Source organism: Myodes glareolus, chromosome 8 (genome assembly GCF_982192425.1).
Source record: "Myodes glareolus chromosome 8, mMyoGla1.1, whole genome shotgun sequence".
NCBI classification, from domain to species: Eukaryota; Metazoa; Chordata; class Mammalia; order Rodentia; family Cricetidae; genus Myodes; species Myodes glareolus.
Window position 1 is genome coordinate 16,764,093 of NC_142033.1, and position 23,257 is coordinate 16,787,349.

General features: G+C 43.5%; 2 protein-coding genes across 10 annotated transcripts in view; one reads left to right on the top strand and one right to left on the bottom strand.

The window, feature by feature from the left end:
- The window catches only part of Rassf6 (Ras association domain family member 6), a 38,640-nt gene extending 33,690 nt beyond the window's left edge, over positions 1-4,950 (top strand). For 3 of the 4 annotated variants that reach the window (XM_087908877.1, XM_087908876.1, XM_087908878.1), the window contains exons 9-11: positions 1,838-1,956; positions 2,145-2,242; positions 2,341-4,950. In XM_087908877.1, coding sequence (XP_087765003.1) covers positions 1,838-1,956; positions 2,145-2,242; positions 2,341-2,416 — 293 coding nt within the window. In that variant the 3' untranslated portion in view covers positions 2,417-4,950. Of the gene's footprint in view, positions 1-1,837; positions 1,957-2,144; positions 2,243-2,311 lie in introns of all 4 variants that reach the window. The other variant, XM_087908879.1, reaches the window with a different exon arrangement.
- A 1,782-nt stretch (positions 4,951-6,732) lies between these two features.
- Positions 6,733-23,257, bottom strand: part of LOC125394381 (alpha-fetoprotein-like) — a 50,114-nt gene continuing 33,589 nt past the window's right edge. For 5 of the 6 annotated variants that reach the window (XM_048425223.3, XM_085691607.2, XM_048425234.3 and 2 more), the window contains 3 exons: positions 21,833-22,056; positions 14,506-14,638; positions 6,733-7,370 (listed from right to left, as the gene is read on the bottom strand). In XM_048425223.3, coding sequence (XP_048281180.3) covers positions 7,302-7,370; positions 14,506-14,638; positions 21,833-22,056 — 426 coding nt within the window. In that variant the 3' untranslated portion in view covers positions 6,733-7,301. The remainder of the gene's footprint in view (positions 7,371-14,505; positions 14,639-21,832; positions 22,057-23,257) is intronic. The other variant, XM_085691611.2, reaches the window with a different exon arrangement.

A 23,257-nucleotide genomic window follows, 5' to 3' on the forward strand; every position in this document is an offset into this window, starting at 1 on the left:
TTTGGTGCAAGCTAAGCACACATTGAACCATTGAGCCCCACGCCCATTGTGAGCAATGGTACTAGAATGCCATGTATCTGCTCCATTTCCAAAGATAATCCAAGCAGAAATATGTCCACCGAGTTTAGAATACAAAGGACTCTGCTTGTTTGCCAGATGTTGTCTGAGTGGAGATCAGAACTTCTGGAATCCATCCCTGGAGGGCTCTTCAGGAGGGACTGGGCTCCTGGCTTTTTCCCTTCCCCTCCTTGCCCTAGCTTTGGTCCTCACTACCTGCCACTCCTCTCTGACCTTGTTCTTTTACCCTTCCCTATTTGACACCGAGTCTGACACATTGTCAGAGAATGAGCTCTCTTGGTCAACCGTGTGCAGAGCTTGGTGGGGGGTTATGTTTCCAGTAATGGCTCCAGATGATCGTGAAGCAAGAACTTGGGGGTGTAAACTATGGAAGGCACTGCGGGTGGGACACGAAGCTGGCATTCGATGGAGAGGTCAGAAGAGGATCCTGCTGTGCTGAGGAGAGGAACAGGATCCCAAGAGCTTCCTGTTGCTTCAGAAGTGTCAGAGGGATGACAGCAGCACGCGCTGGATTGAAATGGAGCTGGGAAGAAACCGAATCCAGCGATGGGAAACAGATTTGACTCTTCTGAGAAAGGCAGTGAGAAGCAGGGAGATGGGAAGGAAAGATGAAGCGGAGGGCACTGGGGGCTGTCTCTGTGCTTCCCTCTGTTAAAATGAAATCCCAGATGAGACACCACGCTGACAAAACGCCAGTACTTTTGTGGTGAGGCATTTATGGTAATGTTTGAAATTTGAAATTCTGAGAATACACGAAATTTCTTTTGTCTCATTTTCATGACTGGATGGATGAAACCTTCAAATAATGAAAAGAATTAATCTTACTAATGCTGCATTTGTAGTTTAGTTCTTGGAATACCCGAGAATGAAATGTGAGGTAGAAAAACAGGAAGAATTAAGAACAACTGTAAAGTGGCTTTATTTTAAGTGAGCTGAGAGGATGAACGAAGGGAAGAAGGCAAACTGTGAAGAACTGAGCCATGTTGGTCCCTCGGTAGGACTGAAGTTTTGTCTAAGTGACCTCACTAAAGGTAGAATTATTTGAGCTGCTGAGTTAGGCCGTATATTGAATGGAAGAGGTTCATTTGGAGTTCTTGAAATGGTCTTCATATTTAATTTTAATCAATAGTCTAACCCTATCTACAGTTTCGCTTTGCATGGTTGAAGCTAGCCATGGTCAACCATAGTCCAAGGATATTGAATGAATTTTTCCAGATATAACAATCCAACAAGCTTGAAGCTGTGTGCCCTCAGAGTATAGTGATAGACTCTTATGCTGCCCTTCCCTGCCCTTCCATGAAGCCTCCATGTGTCCATGGTACCCACTCTGTAGGCACAGCCTCCCCACTTGTCACTTAGTGTCAACTATCTAGGGGCTGTACTCTGTCTTCAAATGCCTTTTCCTTTCCTGTTGGTAATGGCCTCAAACTGAAGTTTCATTAGAATATATATGGTTTCTGTAATTGTTCCTACAACTAATTTATAAGTTAACATTATCGTAGATATATATGTATAGAAAAACAGATGTATAGTACTATATAGCATCTACAGCATCACGTGTATTCACTGAGGTCTGGGAACATATCCGTCATGGATAGTGGGGCATGACTCTCCTGCTTTTTATTTATTTATTTTTGAGTGAGTTCTCAATTCCTGCTGCTTCCAAAACAAACCAAAGGAAAACCAAGAGACAAAATTACCTTCCTTTCTTTTTCTAGAATTTTAACTCTTACTACGCTGCATCCCTTTTCCTCTGCAGAGCAGAGAAAACTAAAGAAGAGTGATGTCCCACTGCTGCAGAGGCTTCTCCAAGGCCCATCCAAAAGCAACGCTCGGATCTTCCTCATGGATAAAGACACAGAAGAAATTAGCAGTGATGTATGGACGCCGATAGCCCCTGTGCGCGCGCGTCTCCCTCTGCCCTTGGCCTCCGTGCGCGCGTTTCCCTCTGCCCATAGCCTTCGTGTGTGTGTGTGTGTGTGTGTGTGTGTGTGTGTGTGTGCACGTGCGCGTCTCCCTCTGGCTCGGCTCTTCTCTCATCCAGCCTTCTCTCTTTCCCTTTTCAGGTGGCGCAGTACATTAATTTCCACTTTTCTTTCTTGGAATCCATTCTCCAGAGATTAGATGAAGAAGAGAAAAGGGAGATCGAGAGAATAATGGCGAAGTAAGTCAATAGCGTACACGGGGCATTTTATCCTCCTGTAGGTTCAGTGGATGAGCTCCAAGTACCCAGTTTGTCCTGCTCTCCCCTCTCTGTTTCAGATTCAGTAGCGAAAGGGCCTTTATCCTGAAGTGTCTTCAGAGTAAACAGGCAGCAAAAACAGAGACCACAGTCTAGAAGCACGGCACCTGCACTGACTAGCACACCTCAACAGAGCTGGAGAGGGCATCATCGGATGAGCTTCCGGTCTGCCTCTGCATTCTGGTATTCAGGACCTGGAAGCTGCGGAAAACTGAATGCCAAATAGCCTGCTTCCTCTTTGAAATGAGGTTGGCTGTGGTTCAGAGTTGAACTAAGGCAAGATTGGACTTCATTTCAGTAATTGAAGGAGCTTGGATACTATGTATTCCTAAAATCATTCTGAGCCTAGGCCAGAAGATTACTATGAATTCAGGCCAGCTTGGATTACGTAGTGAATTCCAGACCCAAGAATAAGGCCCTCTCAACACACACACACACACACACACACACACACACATACACATACACACACACTCTGTATAGTCTACAAAGTGCATACAAAACTCAGCAAGCCTCCCATAGAAAAAGAAAGTTGGAAAACTCACAGAAGAGAAATTACAAGTGTATACAAAGTATTGTATCTAACTGTAATCATCAATTCAGGTCAGGAGAAACTGAGCGGTAACATAGGCAGAGTTTAACGTGAAGAATTGTTAAGCTACACTGGGACAGCAACAATAAGGATGGGAAGAGAACTCTAACGGGTGCCTGGGCCCACACAGCCTGTCTTGAGTATTTGTGGACACAATGATTTCGACTGAGGATCCAGCCTGCACTTCTTTCCAGATTATACCACCACTGACGGAAACAAAAGCTGGAGAAGCAGGCCAGGTAGGGAGAGACAGAGAAATCTGCAGCTCATTGGCTGCCAACATTAGGGAAACCCCTGGATGCAGTGTAGAAAATCTCTCCTCTCCAGGGTCTGGAGAGGCAACAAAGACTGCAATGGCTTTCTAGCGCCCTCTGCTGACAGTATGTGATATTGTCCACGCTGGGAAGAAAAATTTAAAGCGGCCTACCCTAAACACACACACACACACACACACACACACACACACACACACACACACACACACGGCTTCCACAGGTTTTTCTGTGACAATTAAAACTGGTATATCAGCACAGCAAAGTCCCTGTTAGCAAAAATTAAACTGCTCGACAGATAGTGATGATGTGTTCTGCAGCAAACGAATTTTGTTTTACCTTGAACACAAGTTAGATGTAAAGTTTGCCCTATAATTCTACTTGTAAGATATGTGAACATCAAAGATACAAAGGCATTTTTCAAAGTTGCTTATTACACTGTTTATACTTTAAAAAGAAAGTAAAAAAACTAAATGTTCAAAAACAGAAAAAAATGATTTAAAAGGCAAGAAATATTTGCTCAGAATGTTACAGCCATTGAAATTATATCTTAATAATAGAGTTAAAGTCTCCTTATAAATATAATAATATATTGTAAAATACTCATCCATTAGGTTCATGGATGGGTATTTACTTGTATGTTTGCACGCTAACATTGTACATCCACTCACAAACCAAAAACAAGTTATGTATAGATTACAGAATTATCTGTGATTCTGTTTCTCTAATTTTTATATTTCTTAAGTATTACACAATGATGTATTAACCTTTCCATCAGGAAAGAGAAAATACATTACATGAAAGTTACCCACAAAGAGTAGGAAGTACATGCAAGAAAAGATTCCTACTAGATGTAAAATATTTTTAATTACTAAAATAAGACATTGACCTTACCTTTGTGTGGCTTAAAACATCTTTCCTATCTGTCCTCCTTAATCTTCATGCAAGTCAGCTGGACGAAATGACTGCTTTTTATTTTTAATGGCAAAACAATTACAAACGTATGACATTTGATGCGACGCTGTAAGTTAGGATGTGGAATGATTGAATCGAGCAACTAAATCACATCGCGTGCTTATCACGTCTCCAAGATGAGAACATTTAAACATCCGCTCTTTCAGCAACTAGAAATTCCAAGGAACAGAGCAAAGCAAGTGATTTCTGAGATTGATAACGGAGTTGTAGAGGTCCCTTGAAAGATCCCCTGGGTCACCTCCTTATGTGTGTGATGATCTGAGCAGCCCATGGGTCCCACACCGAGCCTTTCTACCGGAAGCCTGTCTGGATGCTCCGTCGATGCTCAATGCTTGTCTCAGAAGTATTTTTAGGCCTCAGATGAGCCTTCAAAGACCAGTTCTTAACAGAGTAGCTTGAATGTAACTTCAAAAAGACCCTAAGCCAGAAACCCTATTAGAACCACTCCTGGGTTTGTGATCTTCAGAAACTTTGCGACCTGAATGTCTGCTGTGTGTCTAAATGCTGACATTGTTACATAGCCCTAGATTACCAATACAGTTTCTAAGGCCAAATCTTTTTCAGCTATTTTTGCATAATGAAAGGCCAAAAACTTTGTCAAAATAGTTTTTTCTTGTTTTAGGTAATGCAAATATTTAATTGTCAGTTACATATTAATTAAAATTAAGTGCTAGATATCATACTATGGTTATGAATCATAGACTCTTTGCATTTATCTTTGTACATTTTACACTTCATATCATGTCTTGAACATAGGATGTGCTCAATAAAATGAATAAGTTACTCATGAATTAGTTAATCATCTAAAATATTCTTTCTTTTTCTTTCTTACTGGCTGACCTTGAACTCATGATCCTCCTGCCTCCACCTCCTTCAACAAATTCATCACAATCTGTCTTAAATAGTTTTATAAACTCTACTATGCAAATATCTATTTGTTCACAAGTCTGATCTGGAGCTGGAAAATTTTCTATATTTTTTACTTAACATCAATACCCCCAAAAAAATCCTCCAAAAATATATTTTATTAGCTCAGGACTTTGAAACATTCCATTAGCCAGCATTACTGTGGAATCTAGTTGCGGGCTATGCTGATCTGAGAAACGGGAGAGCATTCCATTTGAGGCAACTGATGAAGGAGACCCAACAGGTGTAAGCACTAGGTTGAAGTGTGTCCATGGGAAACACATGGTAGGATGTAATCAGTAAGGCAAAACCCTTCCCTGACATCCATATGTGCACTCAATAGCGTTTGATACTAGTTAGGCTGAGCCACTGACATCAATATTTAATCAGCAAAACTTGAGATTTCATAAAACTAGTACCATTTGCCTTTTCCCTTGCATAGCTTTATATCTACTACCTCATGTATTGATCATATAATCTCAGGGGGAAATTATTCTTTGAATCCCATTTCACTTATGTGGAAAGTAAGCCTTGAAAAGGCCAGGAAATAGACTAAGGTCTTACTCAGAAGAATTAGGTGGAGGCCGAACTCATGGCTAGTAGGGTGGATGTTAAGAGATGAGGTCTAGGAGATTGGTTCCTGGACCCTACTCAGACGTCAGCATCTTAGGATGCTGAAGTGCATCGTATAAAATGGACAATCAGCATGCAGCTTCCATCTTCCTTGATGCCTCCTCTCTAGCTCACTCACAACTAGAGATTATTTACTAAGATAATAGAAATGATAGTTAATTTACTAGGACAATGTAAATGATAAGTAATTTACTAGGATAATGATAAGCAAATAAATGATAAATGATAAACAAATAGCTATTATAGTATATTGTTTAGGAACTAATGACAAGGAAAGACACCTGCACCTGTTTGGCATGGTAATACTGAAGTATGTCCACTTTCAGCCTAATTCACAGGAGCGGGATTGCATAGGGACGCCTGTTAGCTACTTCATTGGACAGCTGTCTGTGAGAGCAAAGTGAATAACACATGTAAAGACTGGTGCTTTGCATAAGAAGTGTTGAGGGAAAGTATCTGCTATATTTAAATTAGCACACGTCATGGGCATCCCTCCTCCACTGCAGCCTTATCTTCCACTAAGCCCGATTGCTCACACCTACTTTTCCTTTGTCTTACAGCCAGTCAGACTGGCCGAGGCGGTGGCTCAGGGGTCAAAGCACTTGCTTTGAAAGCATGAGGGCCTGAGTTCAGATCCCCAGCATGCCCGGAAAGCCAGATGCGATGGTGCACATCTGCAATCCCTGGGCTCCCCTGGCCTTCCCGTGGGAAGTGGAGAATCTCAGGATTCTAGTGTGCGCTGTGGCAAACAAGGCACGCCGTGACAGCCAACCCCTGAGCTTTCCCTACTGCCACACACCTGCCATGGTATTCCACGTGCCTACACACAAACACAAACACACACAAGGCTAAAAACTCAATACAGAAACTGCAGTCCAAAGGATGGCTCACATTCTCTGAAGCCTCCACTACTTGCCCAGTGGTTGAAGCCATTCTTGTTGTCTGGTTCTTAGCAAGGCTCTGTCCTTCAGTGACCTTTCCTGGTCTCTGTGACAGTGGGTGGTGTCAAAATAATTCACTTACTGAATAAGCACTAAACTATAACTGTTTGTTTTATTACATAAAAGAAAAAAATTAAAAGAACAATTATAAATCTTTTACATCACTTTCAGTAGAATTTCCAGAGAAAAAAGTAATCATTCAATAATGCTCTAATGAATACAAATATATTAGGATCCATTTGCTGGCAACATCAACATAGCGTACATATAGACTAGGAGCCAGACCCCATTCAGGAAGGGAACTTCATTAGCATCTTCCCCTCGGTTCATCAACAGTGATTCCCAGAAGTGGTACAGACAGCTCCGTGTTGACCTTTAAGTCTTCACTGTGGGGGCCCAGCAGCCAGTTCCCAGCCAGATGTGGCTGCTCATTAAACTGGCTGAAGACCTTGAATGCTCTTTGAGTTTCTTTCTCTGCCACTGCTCTTGAGAGGCAAACTTGTGGTGGTAGAGTTCTGAGGGGCTGGTCTGGAATTCAATATGCCATTCGTTAATGGGAAGGGAAAGATGGTGTTGACGGGCAAGCGTTCTGTTCCAACACAGCTGACGAGAAACCACTTGGTCGACTGTTATCTTCCATGTTGCTGATGTCAGTGATGATCCTACATTGGCACTCTCTGGGATGCGTCAGCCTCTAAGAGGGACTGGCACTTCCTGATCAGTTGGAGTCCCTAGGGAAAAATGAATAGGCATACCTCTGATTGGGAAAGGAAAGTCAAACTCCTATGGTCTTGATCCCTAACCAGAAAAGTCTTTGCACTCCGCTCTTTGTTGGATGCCTGAGGCAGCTGCATTATGCCCCATCCTGCAGGTATCAGACTTAGCAACAGACCCCATCTCTTAACTAAGACTCAGTGAATTGTAAGCCCTTTCTCTCTTTCAGGGAATCAGATCTGAAATATTTTCGTCTCTTCTCAAGACCACCAGCCTCTTTTGCTGCAGGATAATGCACACATACATGTGCACACTACAAACAGACAAACTCATATACACATACACCCACATGCACAAATACACATAGCACACACACACACACACACACACACACACACACATACATGAGATGTATCGCGTTCCTTCACCCGTGGCATTCCTTGGGAAAATGCTAAGAGTACATTAATTCAGTCCCTCCTCCTGGCCTCAAACATCATCACACTCTATCAACCTTTTTTCAGGCTTGCTTTGACAAACCCCTTGGGACTTTAAGAAACTCCTCCTCCAATTATCTGGAAGTTTTTATATCAATTTTCATGGACAATTACTGCATGAGCTTAACCCAAGACTATTGTGGGAACTCCTTTAGCCAATAGCCTTTTAGATACCAGCCCATTTTGGGTGTGGTTGGAGGTGCTATAAGCGCAGACAAAAAACCATGCATGGCCCCCCATCACCCACCCCCCGCTGTATGTGGTTCCCAGCTTCCAGTGCACACAGAAGACCGCAGATCTCTACACTACCATGAGTTTTTTCCCCAAATAAATAAACCTTTGCTATACTCCATTCCAGGCTATTGTGGAACTCTTTAATATGCCTATATTTTAGTGCCCAACGTGGGACTCGAACCTATGACCCTGAGATTAAGAGTCATTCTCTACCAACTGAACTAATAAAACCTTATTTGATTACCATTTTTCAGAAACTAATAACAACAGAAGTCTGTTCTGCACCTATCTTTTCTGACACCGTTTGTCCCTAAAATGCAATTGTTATGATCACCAGCAATATGCAAATAAGTCTTTTGCTAAGAGAAGGTTGGGGGAAGGCGTTCAGGAAAACCATTTTATTTGTTTGCAGTGTTGTGAACTAAAGCCATGACTGTGTGCTACGCAAATGCTCCCTCAGGAAGCTATATAGCTATGTCCTGAGCCCAGAAAAGCAGTCAAAACATAAAGGAGGCCCTGAAATGAGAACCACATGGCCCAAGATACAGCCCACACAAGACTGAGGGAGGCAAACAGGCACAGGCTATGTGTGCGTGCTCACTAACACTTTCAACCACAGAGTTTGGAACGTTAAGACAAGAGGATCACCATGAACCCCATGTTGGCCTTGGCTACACAGTGAGTTTCAAGCCAAACTGAGCTATGTGATGACACCCTTTCTAAAAACAAATTTAAAAATTAAAAAAATAAAAAAAGCTCCTATGATAGAATGGAGGACAGGAGGAAGAGGGGTCTCTTCCTCACCCTGCCAGGATTTCCAGTCCTTGGCCTCTGAATCTAGGCCTGCTGCGGACCACTAAGCACACCGAAACTAACATTTATGATGAACATCTGTGTCCCCTTTCAACTCCTTGTGACATGGTTATCAGTTTGTCTTCATTCTTTACACTCCCACACAGGACAGTTTGATGACTTTTTTGCAGGCATGTTTAGAGGGCAGAGAAGATGGCTCAGTAGGTATAAGCCCTTGCATGAAGTCCTGGCTTTTGATTCCCAGCACTCACGTAAAAGCAGACAGTGGTTGTTCAAACCTATGACCCCAGCACGCATGTGCAGAGACAGGTGAGCAGAGACAAGCAGCCAGAGGCAGGAGGATCCCTAGGCCTGGTGGACAGCCATCCTCATCCAAACTATGAGCTCCGGGTTGAAACACTGTCTCAAAATATAAGGCGGAGTGTACTAGAACACGACACGCAATAATATCCTCCTGTGACCTCTGCATGTGTGTGCGTAGGCCCACATCCATATGTATACACATACCACTCTCCAAAACAAAAATGAAATAGAAATAAACATGTTTCCCATCTCTTCTGATATCACGGTATAATAACAGTAAAGGACTACAAAAAATAAAATCCTGTCAATGATTTAAAAAATAAAACATCACAATTAATGTTAAGATCTGATCATCAATTTCAGTTCAAAATAGAGTAACTGTGAGTGACGTTGGCCAGAGTGTGACCGTGGAGCTAGAAGCTCTGAGCAGCAGTGGGAAAAGGTGTGGCAGCAGCAGCAAAAGCCTGGAGTCCCTGAGCCCAGCTCCTCTGTGCACCCAGCGACTCAACCCTCACCGACCTGTCTTTCCCCACTTCCCATTTCTGAGATGGGCCAGCCCTGCCTCCGTGACTGAGTCTGGTTTGGATGCTCTTCACTTAGCCTCGCAAGTACTAGAGTTTATAAGCATCAACCTGACTTCCCAGAGTCCCAAAGTTCCCAATGTCCTCTCCATAAGCTTGTTTCCATTTAGGTTAGCCAGAGTTTAACCCTATAATTAACAATGAAGGAATTTCTGCTGGCAGACCAGCAAAGGTACTGTGAAAATGTGGGGAGGAAAAAATCTTTGAGAAATGCCACCGTCAGCTGTGGCGGCCCAGGCCTGTGAGCCTGGCCCCAGGAACCTAAGGCAGAAGGACTACGAGTGCAAGGCCTGCCTGAGAAACTTGATGAGACCCTGCATAAATACTTTAAAAAAATAAAACAGAGGTTGGGAGTGGTAGAGCACTTGCCTATCATCTCTCTCTCTCTCTCTCTCTCTCTCTCTCTCTCTCTCTCTCTGTGTGTGTGTGTGTGTGTGTGTGTGTGTGTGTGTGTGTGTGTGTGTGACTTTCACCCAGGTATTCATCCTGAAAAAAAATCCACAAATGTTCATCCTGACACATAAGTTTAGAAAATAGTGATCAGAAAAACACTGATGACAACTTATGATGGAGAGGATGTGGGGTAAAGGGAACACTTCTGCATTGCTGGTGGCAGTGCAAGCTGCTACAGCCCCTCCGGATATCACTATGGCGATTTCTCAGAAAATTAGGAAACAACCTTTCTCAAGACCCAGTAATACCAATTTTGGGTATATATCCAAAGGATGCTCAATTGTACCACAAGGACATGTGCTCAGCTATGTTCATAGCAGCATTGTTTGTCATAGATAGAACCTATAAACAACCTAAATGTCCCTTGACTGAAGAATAGATAAGGAAAATGTGGTACATTTATATAATGGAGTAATACACAGCAGAAAAAAGACATCTTGAAATTTGCTGACAAATGGATGAATCTAGAAAACATCATATTGAGTGAAGTAACTCAGTCCCAGAAAGACAAATATCAAATGTATTCAGTAAGAAGTGGCTTTTAGACATAAAACAAAGAAAAACCAGCCTACAAATCACAATCCCAGAGAACCTAGACAACAAAGAGGACCCTAAGAGAGATATACATGGATCTAATCTACATGGGAAGTAGAAAAAGACAAGATCTCCTGAGTAAATTGGGAGCATGGGGACCAGGGGAGAGGGTAGACGGGAAGGAGAGAAGAAGGGAGGGGAACAGAGAAAAATATATAGCTCAATAAAAACAATTAAAAAAGAGAAAATACCGATCAGAAAACCCAAAGCAACTGAAGAAGAGCCAAGCATGAGATAATAAAGTACTCTAGTTTGCCCAGGGATGCCCACTGAAACCAGGCCAGAGTAGGGTTTAAGATGAACTCAGTCCAAACTGAAAGACAATGCAACATTCTAGTGCAGAAACTGTGGAAGTCAAACCCTGAGTCAATGGTATGATAAAAGTAGGGGCTTTATGCTTTGTTTGTGAGCATGGGAAAGGGCCACTACATGCTCTCAGGAAGCTATAATTCAGACTCATAAAACCAGATGTGGCATGATTGTGTGCGGTTAATGGCAGACTACCAAAGAGACACGACGTCCCTGAATGGCAGCAGCTGAAATGCCTCTTTGGAGAGCTAGCAGGGGAGAAATAGCTGACCCTCAGCAGCCTGGCCTGCCACTGTGAACAGGATTTCCAGGAAACGTGCCTTCGCACAGACTATTTTAGTAGCAGCCTGTTAGCCAAGCGCATACATGTTACAGTTACAAAGCAGGCTCTTTCTTCCAGGCAACATGGAAGGAATGACTTCCTTTTGTTCCCACCTTTAAGATCTCCACTGTTACAACATGGAAAGAATGCATGGAAATAAGGAAGCTTAGACGTGTTCATCAAGTTTAGGGGAATCATTAGATGCTGAGTAAAGCTGAAAAAGCAAAAACTTGAATATAACCAACTAGTGGACTAATAATACTTTAACTGAGAGAGAGAGAGACAGACAGACAGACAGACAGACAGAAAGAGATAGACTACAGGTGTAGGTATAATGAGTATAGGTACACTATATTAATTAAGTGATAATAATATTTCTTTAAATTACTCCAAGATTATAATCACAAAGGGATGAAAAGACTGCAAATGATTTGTCTCTTAGAAAAGGGGAATGTGCCCTCCTCCTCTTCATTTGTTATAAACCACATCATGCATTACTTAATTTTCAAACTTGTGTAATTAATCAAAAGAAACTAGGGCCAGTAACTCAATGTGACTTGATCAATAAATATTTAGCTAATTCTCTTGCTTAATCAGATCATCGTTTTCTCTTCATAATTATAGCATGCAATTGCCGTAACTGACAGTAGACTCACTAAGCTGGGAAGACTCAGCACTTACATGGAGCCTACACTGCTAACTTCATGGCTTCTTTCTGCATTAACGCGTGCGAAGCCACATCTCAGGGCAAAATTTAACCTTTCCTATTCACTTCAGGTTGATCAACAACCACATTTCATGACAACTCAGCTAACTCTGTTAACTTTGCTCAAGTCTCATATTCAGGGACTTGAGAAACAGCTGGGCTGTAGTTACTCTTCCTCACAGTAGGGTTCACGTGATTAGACTTAAGAATCTCTGCTAAGAGAACACTCTCCTTGTGCCTGCTAACGACTGTAGTTCTGTTGCTTCCTGAACTCTGAGGTCTTTCTCCTTGGACTGTCTAGATTCGACCTGGTTTGCCAGTAGATAGGGAGAGCCTCTACACGTTTGGCTGTTTCATCTTCATCACGAAAAATAAGCCAGCTCCCGAACTGTCTCATCTCCGTGTTTTCTTCTCTGGCCAACATTCTGACACTGACTCTGGCTCGTCTCCTCTTAGAATTTCCTTTGGCTATGGGGTCACATCTTATAGCGTATCTTCTGTCCTATTTAAAACAGTTCTTTCCCCTCTCACAGGCCCTAGGAAGAAGGCGAGTCTCAAGCTCACCCACTTTCTCTTTAAGCTGGCAGAACAGGTTTACCTGACCGAGGGTTACAGTCTCAGGAAACAAAGAAAATGCCTTCCAGGTGTTGGCGGCAGTCAGCTCTTGCAACCTCCTCAGGGGGCCGGCAGGCCGAGCCCTCTCCTGGAATCTCAGCTCCAGGAAGACTCTTGGGACATTCCAACATTCTATGTATTCTTTGTCGCTAGTCAAACCCAGAATCCGTCTACCAACTTAGAAGCCAGAGGTATAAACTTCTAAAGAAAAGACTTCAAAATAGTCTCATCGTTGATTTCTATCTTTGTTAACTAAGTCTCTTTGAGCATTACAAGGTTTGTTTTTAAAAACATTTTCTAGTCTTAAATAATCATCTTTAATATTCTCCCAAGCCTCTCTTTTTCTTTCATTACTATGTTGTTTTCCAGTCGTTTCTTTATTTCTACAGCTACTGTTGGTTCTGGCTTCTCACCCAAAGCCAGACCTATGGAAATATTGGGAGAGAGAGAGGGTAAATGTCCACCTTCACAGTTTTACTTTAAGTGAAAGCCATACACATTTAAATTTGAATTTTTATCTTTTCTCAACCTTAGGATGGCTGTGCTCTCCCGACAGTTTGCACTCAGCACCAAGGCAGGTGAATAGCCTCACTAAGCTCTGCTGTGTGGCACTGGCATCAAATGAACGCTTAACTTTTCTTCCAACTTAGAGCGGATCTATCAGGACAGAGCCTCGTGGTTGAGGGGGATCTGTTCGACAGATGGCTTACTGGAGGCATAAAGTTCAGAGAAATGGCAGAAGGGAGCCACAGTGAGTAATCAAAGCCATAATGAAGGTTATTATCTTTGCAAATATTTCAGAGAGCATTGCTAAATGTAGCCCCAGCCCTGGCTAGCCCCAGCCTGCCTTGCTCAATGTAGAGGGGCCTGTTTTTTAACGACATAGTCACCTGCCCCTGCACAGACCCTATTACCTAGCGCATCTACCTCCCAGTCAAGTTCGCAGATAAGCTGGCCCTCCCGCTCTCCCACGTGGACGCCTCCTCGCGGACACTTTCCGCGAATTTGTGGAGTTACATCCTACGGCATGCTAGGCAGCTTAGGTTGCACAACTTTCCAGTCCTGTGAAAAGTCACATCCATAACTAAACACAGTGACACTAATTATAGAAAAACGGTCCCATGATGATGAGTTTAGAATGCGCGTGTGTGGGAGTTTAATATGTGTGTGGGTTTAGCCTGTGTGTGTGTGTGTATGTGTGTGTGTGTGTGTGTGTGTGTACCTGAACATACTCTGGCCCCACCTTTCCTCTTGTGTTCCTCAGCCACTCTGTTCATGAAGTTCTGTCCACAGAGGAAATAGAATCCTCAGTTTATGCTCTCAAACAACAGTAAAGAATTCTTCCTGATTGTACCCCAGAAATTCCTGGGCGGAGCGGGGGGAGGGGGACTCACAATTTTCTCTAGCAGATGTTTAAACTGTCTTTTTTTTTTAATTTCCAATTTTTAAATGACTCTGTTTCTCTACCACTAGACTAGGCCTTCAATCCATTCTCCCGCCTTGCTTGTAAGCATCCCCTCCCCTCTAGTACCATAGTTATTGTGTCTAATTCTTCTATTTTTGTATGAGTCTCCTAATTTCTCCAAACATGCATAAATATTAAGATACCCAGAGCCCAGGCATAGCATGGCCAGTCACTCCTACACATCTAGTCCTCGAGCAGAGGGAAAGGGTTTCCCTTGCAGTAACAGTCAGCATCCTCTGTTGTTTACACAAGAGACAGGATACCTCTTCCTGAAAACACGTTTCCTGCTTTTCTGAGTGGCAGCACATCTCCACCAGCTGCGTGAACCCCGCGCCAATGGCCTGGAATGCATCCTCTGCTGCTTGTGGCTTCTGCTTCACGAGGTTACTGAGGAGCCTAAAGCGGAAATAAGGGGGGTTGGGGCGGGAGGTTAGCACCTGAGTTGACAAGGTCAGCTGTCTTACTGGCTTAGATCCACGGACCATCCTTGATGGTCCATATCCTATGCTCTCATGCTTCCACGCTCTTCAGTTAAAGATACTGAAAAGGGACATGATGGCCTCATGGTACACACAATGTTCATCTCTAGCTTCATCTTTCATAAGCATTTTTCCGCCATTCTACCTTCTTAACATAAAGGTCACATGGCTTTAGTGATCATTACATAATTCTTGCTAAGGTGAGCAGCCTTGTTTGCTGGCATTCTCTTGCACATGAATGAAAGGCAGTACCTTAGGGTTCCCTGTTTCACTTTGCATTCTGAGCAACTAACTTCCACATGAACATCACCGGTCTGACGTGGTGGAAACCAAGAGCCTCCTGCATGTGTTTAATGACAACACTTGTAAGTGAGTCTGATGATCCAGTGGCTTGCCTGACATCTCAGAATTCCCTCATGGATGACTCTCTCACAGCTAGCAAGAGAGTTTCAGCCACCATGTTTTCCTTCCTCCCTGCCTCTTTCCTTCCCTCCCTCTCTTCCTCCTTCCCTTGCTTTCTTTTCTGCTTTAGGACAAGAGAAATTTAACCACTAGGAAAATGAGAAGGAAGAATAAAGTAACAGGAGGCTGGGAATGTGACTCAGCCAGGAAGAGAGTTTGCTGCAAAACAGGAGAGTCTAAGTTTGGGTCTCAGCATCCACCTAAAAAGCCAGTTTGGTCCCCAGTCGCTTGCTTATAACACCAGCACTGTGCGATTGGTGGAGACAGGAGGGTCACGCAGGGTCGGGGAGGGGGGTACGGCTGCCAGCCTGGATCCTGATTCAGTGAGAGACACTGCTTCAGAGGAATTAGACAGAACATGACAGAGCAGGATGCCCAGCATCATCCTCTGGCCTCTGGACACGCTCACACACATGCATATACCACACATGAGCACATGTGAGAGTGCTCACACACATGTACATGTAAAGAAAGAATCGGGACGTATGCATTAGTCAATATTATACTACTTATCTCAAAACCACGTTTGGTCTCTTTCAGATGAACATTGATAATACCCAGCACTCAGATATGTGCTGTAAATGGAAATAAAAGCAAACACTTCAAAGTTCTAAGCCATTACTTCTCTGACAGTCTACACCCGGGTTCGGACAGTCACAATTCAGGATTTCTGACTCAAAAAAAAACAACTGAGGATACTAATTAGGTATTAATATTGGGAGTGGGAAAACTCTAGAGCCCACCCATCCTGGCTCACTAGACAGACATGGCTTGGCTCTTGTGGCAGAACTGCACTGTGATCTTTTTCATCAAATAGATACAAAGACAGTCGAGGGCATGCTATGATCTGTTTCTCTGTCCCCATGACACTCAGGTCCAAGCGTGGCTCTCCTTGCTGTCTCAACACAACTGGGAGCTACCAGAAACAAGGGGGCTCATGGGGACTTTTGTTCCCGAGACTGGGATGCTCCCTGCTCTTTCTTGCCTCGTAGCCACTCCCACACATGTCCCAAACATTGGTGATATAGACCAAGTCCTGGGCGGCAGGCAGTGTGGTCACCAGCAGGACATATTGGGCTCTAGAAGTAAGACGGAAACACAGTAAGGAGAATGTAGCCATCTTCGCTCCCCAAATCCAGCTTAAGTGGTGCCCACAGGTCCTCGAAACCTTGAGTGAGTACAGACTGCAGACTCAGCATCAAGTGATAAAAGCAGACTTGCAGCTTGGTATGGTGCCCATCTGGCATGCATCCTTCAAACTCCTGCTTCTGCCAGGCATGATGGTGCATGCTGTGAATCCCAGCATTTGGGAGACAGAGTAAAGAGGCTCTGTGAGTTCAAAGCCAGCATGGCCTACAGAGAAAGTTCAGATCAGCTAGAACCAATAGAGAGTCACTGTCTCAGAACACAGAAATTCCTAGATTTCCTACCTCAACCCATCTCTTCCCAGTGCTGAGAAAGTAATGGCTGTCAGCAGTGAGACAGCACAGGCCACACTGTCTTCAGAAGCTTCCAGAAGTCATGACTGGATTTCGAAGCACAACATTAGCTACTTCTGAGAAGTGGCAAGATAGAGCCAAGGAAAGTCTGGCTCTTCATCTAAGCCCATGTGTCCCCTAGTTCAAGATCCTAGGATTGTAGCTAAAACCAAATATGGTAACAGAGAGTATATATGAAAAATTTGTTCACAATAATTTATCAAATAAATTGAAGATAATTTTTATATCCAGCAATAGATTGGATTCATATAACAGAACATTACAAAACCATTAAAACGCTGTTATAAAGAATAATTAATGACAAAATGTATATAAAATAATGCACACTGTATTTAAGGAGAAATATTTAAAATAGTGTGGCTGGATGTAGCTTTCCTAGGACGCCTGTCATTGCCGTGCCTCAGGTAATGTGCCCGTACTTTTAGTTATGATATTCAGTGTTATTTCTGTTTTCATCAGAAAGTATCCTTCATTTTGCATTTGCAACAGTGGTCTCAGATTCTTTGGGCAGATCTCACAAATTTGTAGGTGAGCCTCCATCCTAGAAGTCATGTCTGCCTAGTGAGAGAGAGACTGGTCCATGGAAGCAGGGAGAACTCAGTAGTGATTTGCTGGGTCTCTATTGGACTCCGTTCCAAATCATACAGGGATGGGTGTAACTAGCTCATTGGAAAAGTACTGAGAGGGTGTTTTTCTCTGAAGTCCTGCAAACCATTAAGGCACAGCTACACCATGGCAGCACCTCTGAAAGCATGCCATTCTGGGAGGAGGGGAGAGGAACAGCAGCTTGGCAGGTGATGAGGTCGTTAAGGGGCCCCTCCCAGTGAGTCCGGAGCAGAGTGCTGTGGTTACATGCCTGGAGAGCTTTGGGGAACTCTCGGAGTAGCGGAACGCCTCATGAACTCCCTCCTGAGGACTATAAAGGATCGCTGGTACAGAAATGCTACACAAGCAGGCTATAGCAGGAGCCAGCAAAGCCCTGCATTATTAATCGAATAGGACCCAAAGGCTGGTGGGCAGGCAGGAAGCAATATGCGGAAGTGTGCACCCACCCTATGAATATGACATCGTAAATTCCTAAGCTGCACATGGATTTATAGTGTGTGTCTCTATACTGTTGGGCTTGAATGACAGATTTTTTTTCTATTTGTCTGTATTTTATAAACAATCACAGTTGCATTTATTCTCAAACAAAACAATATTTTTAAAAAGTCAGAATATACAATTGCTCTAGCCAGCAGTTCTATAGATATTCAGTCTTCATTCTTTATTAGACCTGACCTGAAACCCTCTTGTAAATGCTGCACGTTTCTCTCTCCGTGCCAACTATGTATACATAGTTTGGGTGTATGACCCAATCAGTTTATGCCGCCTTTGAATACTAATTATCAGATTGTAGCAAACTGATTATTCAGAGTGAGAAATACAGACGTCTTCCCACTGCGGTTTGGTGGGGTTTGTCTCAGAATATATTTTCCTACTGAAACAGAATCGCTTGTGTCACTGAAATGCACTGGGAAGCCTGCAAAGGGACGAGTTTAACTCAGGTCCCAGGCCACAGAAACTAACCATCGTGGAGAGCCTTGGAGAAGATCAAATCAAGAACCTTGGCAGCCTGCACCATGTGACTTCCCTGGGTGTAAACATCTGCTTGCAGTTCCTCTGTCTAGCCTGGGTCTTTAACATTCCAAAATAATGGAAGGAGACAGGAATAGATGGCTTACTAAAAGACTGAGAATAGAACCTACTGGAGCATCTAGCACATTGAAAATACTCAGTGAGTCTCAAAAGAAAGAACAATCTGTGATGGTAGATCACACACACACACAAACACACACACACACACACACACACACGCGCGCGCAGAAATGACTCCCTCTTCAGGGCTCTCCTATGCCTTCACTTACTAGCAAATCATCAGGGAGTGTCTCGGCTAGTCTAATGAAGTCTTCAGTTATAATGACGCTCCCTCACAAGCACTCCCCTCTCTCTTCTCACTCACAACTGCAAGTTCCCAAACACCTCCGTGACTTGACACCTCCCAAACAAAGGCTCTAGGCTGGTCTCTGGAAATATCTTTTCCTTTCCCTCCCCATGAGCACGTTTTCGGCTTTCTTTCTGCCAGCCCTTCAGCAAGTTTCTGGATGCAGTTCTCCGAATGGCCAGTAGAGAGAGGAAGAGCACGCGGGTTGAGTTTGGTAGTTCTCCCTGTAACGTGGAGAAAAGGTCCTGTGTCTGGGCGGAAACATCCGGGAGCCTGAGACTCTGGCCACTCCGAACCCAAAAGCTGCCGTTTCTATACCGGGAATGGGGATGGGGGTGGGAGGGCTTAGGGCTGTGCTGCCTCGCTGCAGGCTCACCTTATCACGGTCACACGGGAGCGTGGGGGTGGACCTTTTGGGGTCGTTTAACCTTTCCTGTCCCCTACCTCTCCACAGCCCAATCTCGACCTGGCTGCCTCTAGTCCTCTAGTATTTTCCATACTTCACTTTCTAGTTTACCTTTTAAATTTTTATGCCCATACACGGATCCACTTAGGAAGGAGAAGACAAGATCTCCTGAGTTGTGGGGGGCCAGGGGAAAGGAGGACTAGTAGAAAGGGAGAGGGGAGGAAGGAAGGGGAATGGGGAAAATGTATAGGTCAATAAAAGCAATAAAAAAAAAATTACGTCCGGTTTAACCCTTATTACTACCAATTTGTTTTCAGGTTTTTGTTTCTACAGTATTAGTGGTCCCATCATTTCATTTAAAGCAAATGATTGTTTATATACTATTTAAAATTAACTTTCAAATTATTTTTTGTGAGTGCTTTTAAATTCTTTCTTTGAACTTCTATTACCTATTTTCTTTTCTTCAGTACTGGGGATTAAAGCCAAAACCTTACTCTGGAGGAGTATATGCCCAGCTATCTACTCTGTACACACTGAGCTGTATCCCCGGACCTCTTTGTATTTGTTTCAGATTTTGAGACAGTCTCTCTACGTAGGCCAGGCTGGCCTCAAACTCACTGGGTAGCCCAGTATTGCCTAGAACTCACTGTCGGCCCTCTGAATGGCTAGGACTCTAGGTTTTTTCCAGCAGGTTCGGTTTCTATTTCCTTTTTATCTCTTACTTCTCAGCTGTTCTGCGACCCCAGCTTCTGCTTCTGTACCTGTCCTGCCTTCCTTTTTCATCCCTAGGTTCTCCACAATTAAGGGGTCACCTACCTCACAAACATACAGTGAGGACTTAATGAAGTAACAACGCGAAATGGTACTGAGCTATGTTCAGGGCACTTCTGCAAAGACCAGCAAACCCTACTTTCTAGAAAGTAATTAACTTCTTATATTCTCACATCAAGCCTGGACTAATTGTGCTAACTTACAGTAGCTTTTAGTGGAAAGATCCACTATTTAGTGTTTTATGTTTGTTAACTACTTTTCCATGGCCAAATATAAGTTTGCAAGGCAACAGTCGTCGTTGCTCTCATCGTTCCCTAGAAGTCAACTACAGATTAAGTTATTATATTTAGGATTAAAATAAAACAACTCTGTCTCATTTTCACTTAACCACAAGGTAATAAGAATATGTTCATTCTTATTATTGGAGGGAGGAAAAGGAGGGAAATGATGTAATTATGTTATAATCTCAAAAATTAAATTATATATATATAAAAGAATGTGTCCATAGCACAGAGTGCCTGTGAAGTATTTTTCCCTGAAGTAGAACTGTGATGGGAATTGGTCAGAAAACAGACTTCTAGGATGAGAGGATGAGTTTCTTAATAATTAAACGTTTCTAATGATGTAACAGACAACAGTAACTACAAATAGCTATGAAGAAACGATGGAGCATGTTTTGGAAGGGGTTCCTAAATTCGGTGTTGGGAGGACTTGCCACTCCTCCAATGATGCTTTGACTTCATGTTTTCATAGAAAATGGCTTTGGAATGCTTAGGTGCTGTATTGGAACATCTAAGGACAGCTTGTCTCCTTGTATTATAGTAAGTCACTGCAAAGCTTTATCTAGTGCAAAGAATTGCATTTAGAGAAAAAGGAAGGACAGGGGATGTAGCTCAGTGGGGTAGTGCTTTCTTAGCAAGCATGAAGTTCAGAGTTTGGTCACCAGCAGGGTATGCCTCTGATCTCCACACTCCAGGGGTAGAGCAGGAACAGTGATTCAAGATCGTCCTTGGCTACATAGTGAGTCGAGGCCAGTCTGCACTCTATGAGACCCCACCTCAAGAAGGAAAGAAATCGAGGATTTGAAGACTTGCACTCATTGATACTGCATTTCTACCAGCCGCCCCGCCTACTATCATCCAAAAACCTGCTCTTACGAACAGAGGCTCCTAACAGCTGCTGAAGATGCTACAAATGAATATAAGGACATGCTATGAGGTAATATCCCCCGTTCTGATGGAGTACTCCAAAAGACTTTCTCCACATACAAGTCCCGTGAAATCCTGGTAAATTTCTGCTGTCTAAATGAGTCCTTTTAAACTTTTAATTAATTAGTGTGTGTGTGTGTGTTTGTCTCTGTGTGTGTGTGTGTGTGTGTGTGTGTAGTGCACATGAGTACAGAAGAGGGTATCAGATCCCTTGTAGTTGTAATTACAGGTGGTTATATCTGACATCCACCTGACATGGATTGCTGTGAACAAAACTCAGGTCTTCTCCAAGTACAGTGTGCATCTTAACCACTGGACCATCTCTGAAGCCCCCTCACTGATTCATCTGATTCATAAGAAGAACAAACTGAACAGATCGCTTTATTGCAAGATTTTTCTGACTTCCATTTCCAGTGTATAGTATCACTTTCCCAGAAGAGAAAGGAAATACACCACCTCCAAACTTCTTCAACAGAATGCTTTCTGCATAGAAAACCATATCAGACTAATGCCTGGACATCAACATTTTGGAGAAATTATATTAATGTATCCTCTGCCAATATTTTTTTTTAATTTGCTTCATTCTCATTAACTGACCAAGCAGGGATTGCAACACAGTAGCTATACTGACTAATTTGTCTAATCGATTTAATTCCATCTGTGTTTCAACAGAACATTTAGTACTGTATTCATTATGCAGAAGCCATTTCAGTAACTGCCTTAAATTTCTCCCAATCAGCTCCCTTGTTGGTTGCAAACACCAACGTGAACACAGGCTTACTTTTGCTTTTCAGTTTGGAGCTCCTCCTCCTGAGCTCGGCACAAGTCCTCCTTAAGGCTGATGACTTGGTCACAAGACAAAGGTGGAGGAACGTAAGTTCCGTCGACTGGCAGGTCATCAAAGCAGGGCTTCCTGAAGGCATAGGAGTCACAGCAGCGGCCCACTCCAGCGTTGACAGGCTCGGCGTCATGTCGCCTGCACAGAGCTCCAAGGATCAGCTTGTCCTTTTCCAGAGGAGAGTTAAAATGAGAGCGGTGAGATCAGGTTGTCCTTTAGCCACAGACAATGAGATTCTATTTGCGCATGCCCAGGTTGGATGCGCACCACCTAGCACCACCTGGATTTCACTTTGCGGGGATACAGAAGGTTGTCAGCATGGACTGAGCCACAGCTTGTGCTCCGTCTCGTGTCACTGTTGGGCTAAGGTGCCCTGGAGTCATCTCTATCACCTGATAGACCAGCTTCAGCATGAGATTACAGCTTCTTAGGCCCATCCAACCCACCAATTCAGCATCAAGCAGCAAGCCCACCTGTAACATGAAGGCCGGCTTGTTGGGGTATCTGTCCCACCCAATATCCCACAACCAGCAACTCCCAAGGAAAATCACACACAAGACTCAATAAGATTATAAACTGATTGGCCCATTAGGACAGGCTTCTTGTTAACTCTTATAGCTTATATTAACCCATTATTCTGATCTATGTTAGCCATATGGCTTGGTACCTTTTTCAGCTGTCAGCTCACATGTTGCCTCTTCGGTGGTCTAGGCAGGAATGGCAGAGGGAGCTTCCTGCTTCCCAGACTTTTCCTGTTCTCATCGCCTCACCTCTACTTCCTGTCTGGTTGACCCACCTATACTTCCTGCTTGGCCAATCAGCGTTTTATTAAAATACATGATTGACAGAATACAGACAATTCTCCCGCACCACCCACCCTATGGCCTGTGTGACTCTATGTGCAGCTGGGGGTGGGACTTCTCCACAAGCTCCAAGCCAGTGTCTTCCAACATTATGTAACAGACATTGCAACCGACTGCAGAACTAACACACAGCAGGTCCTCCAGGGGTGTTCAAAGGTGTGAGCACGGAGTCTGGTCCTGTTTGCGTTATCTCCCTCATTTTCTTGACCTCTTCTAGAACTGTCTCCTTACCTTGCTCCTGCTCCGGGGCCCACAGCACAAGTACCCACCCTAACACTGTCTGTAAACTCAGCCTGTGTGACTCTCTGAGTACACTAGCCACCCAAGTACCCTGTCACTCATGTTCTCATGTTTGTGAGGATGAAGTTATCCCAACCACTCAACACAAATGTTGAATTATGAATTTGTCTATTTTAGAAGTAACAAGGCAACTTTCCCAAAGCAAAGCTCTAGGAACATACAAATCTAATCCGATGAACTCCCCAAGAAAAACATGATTCCATAA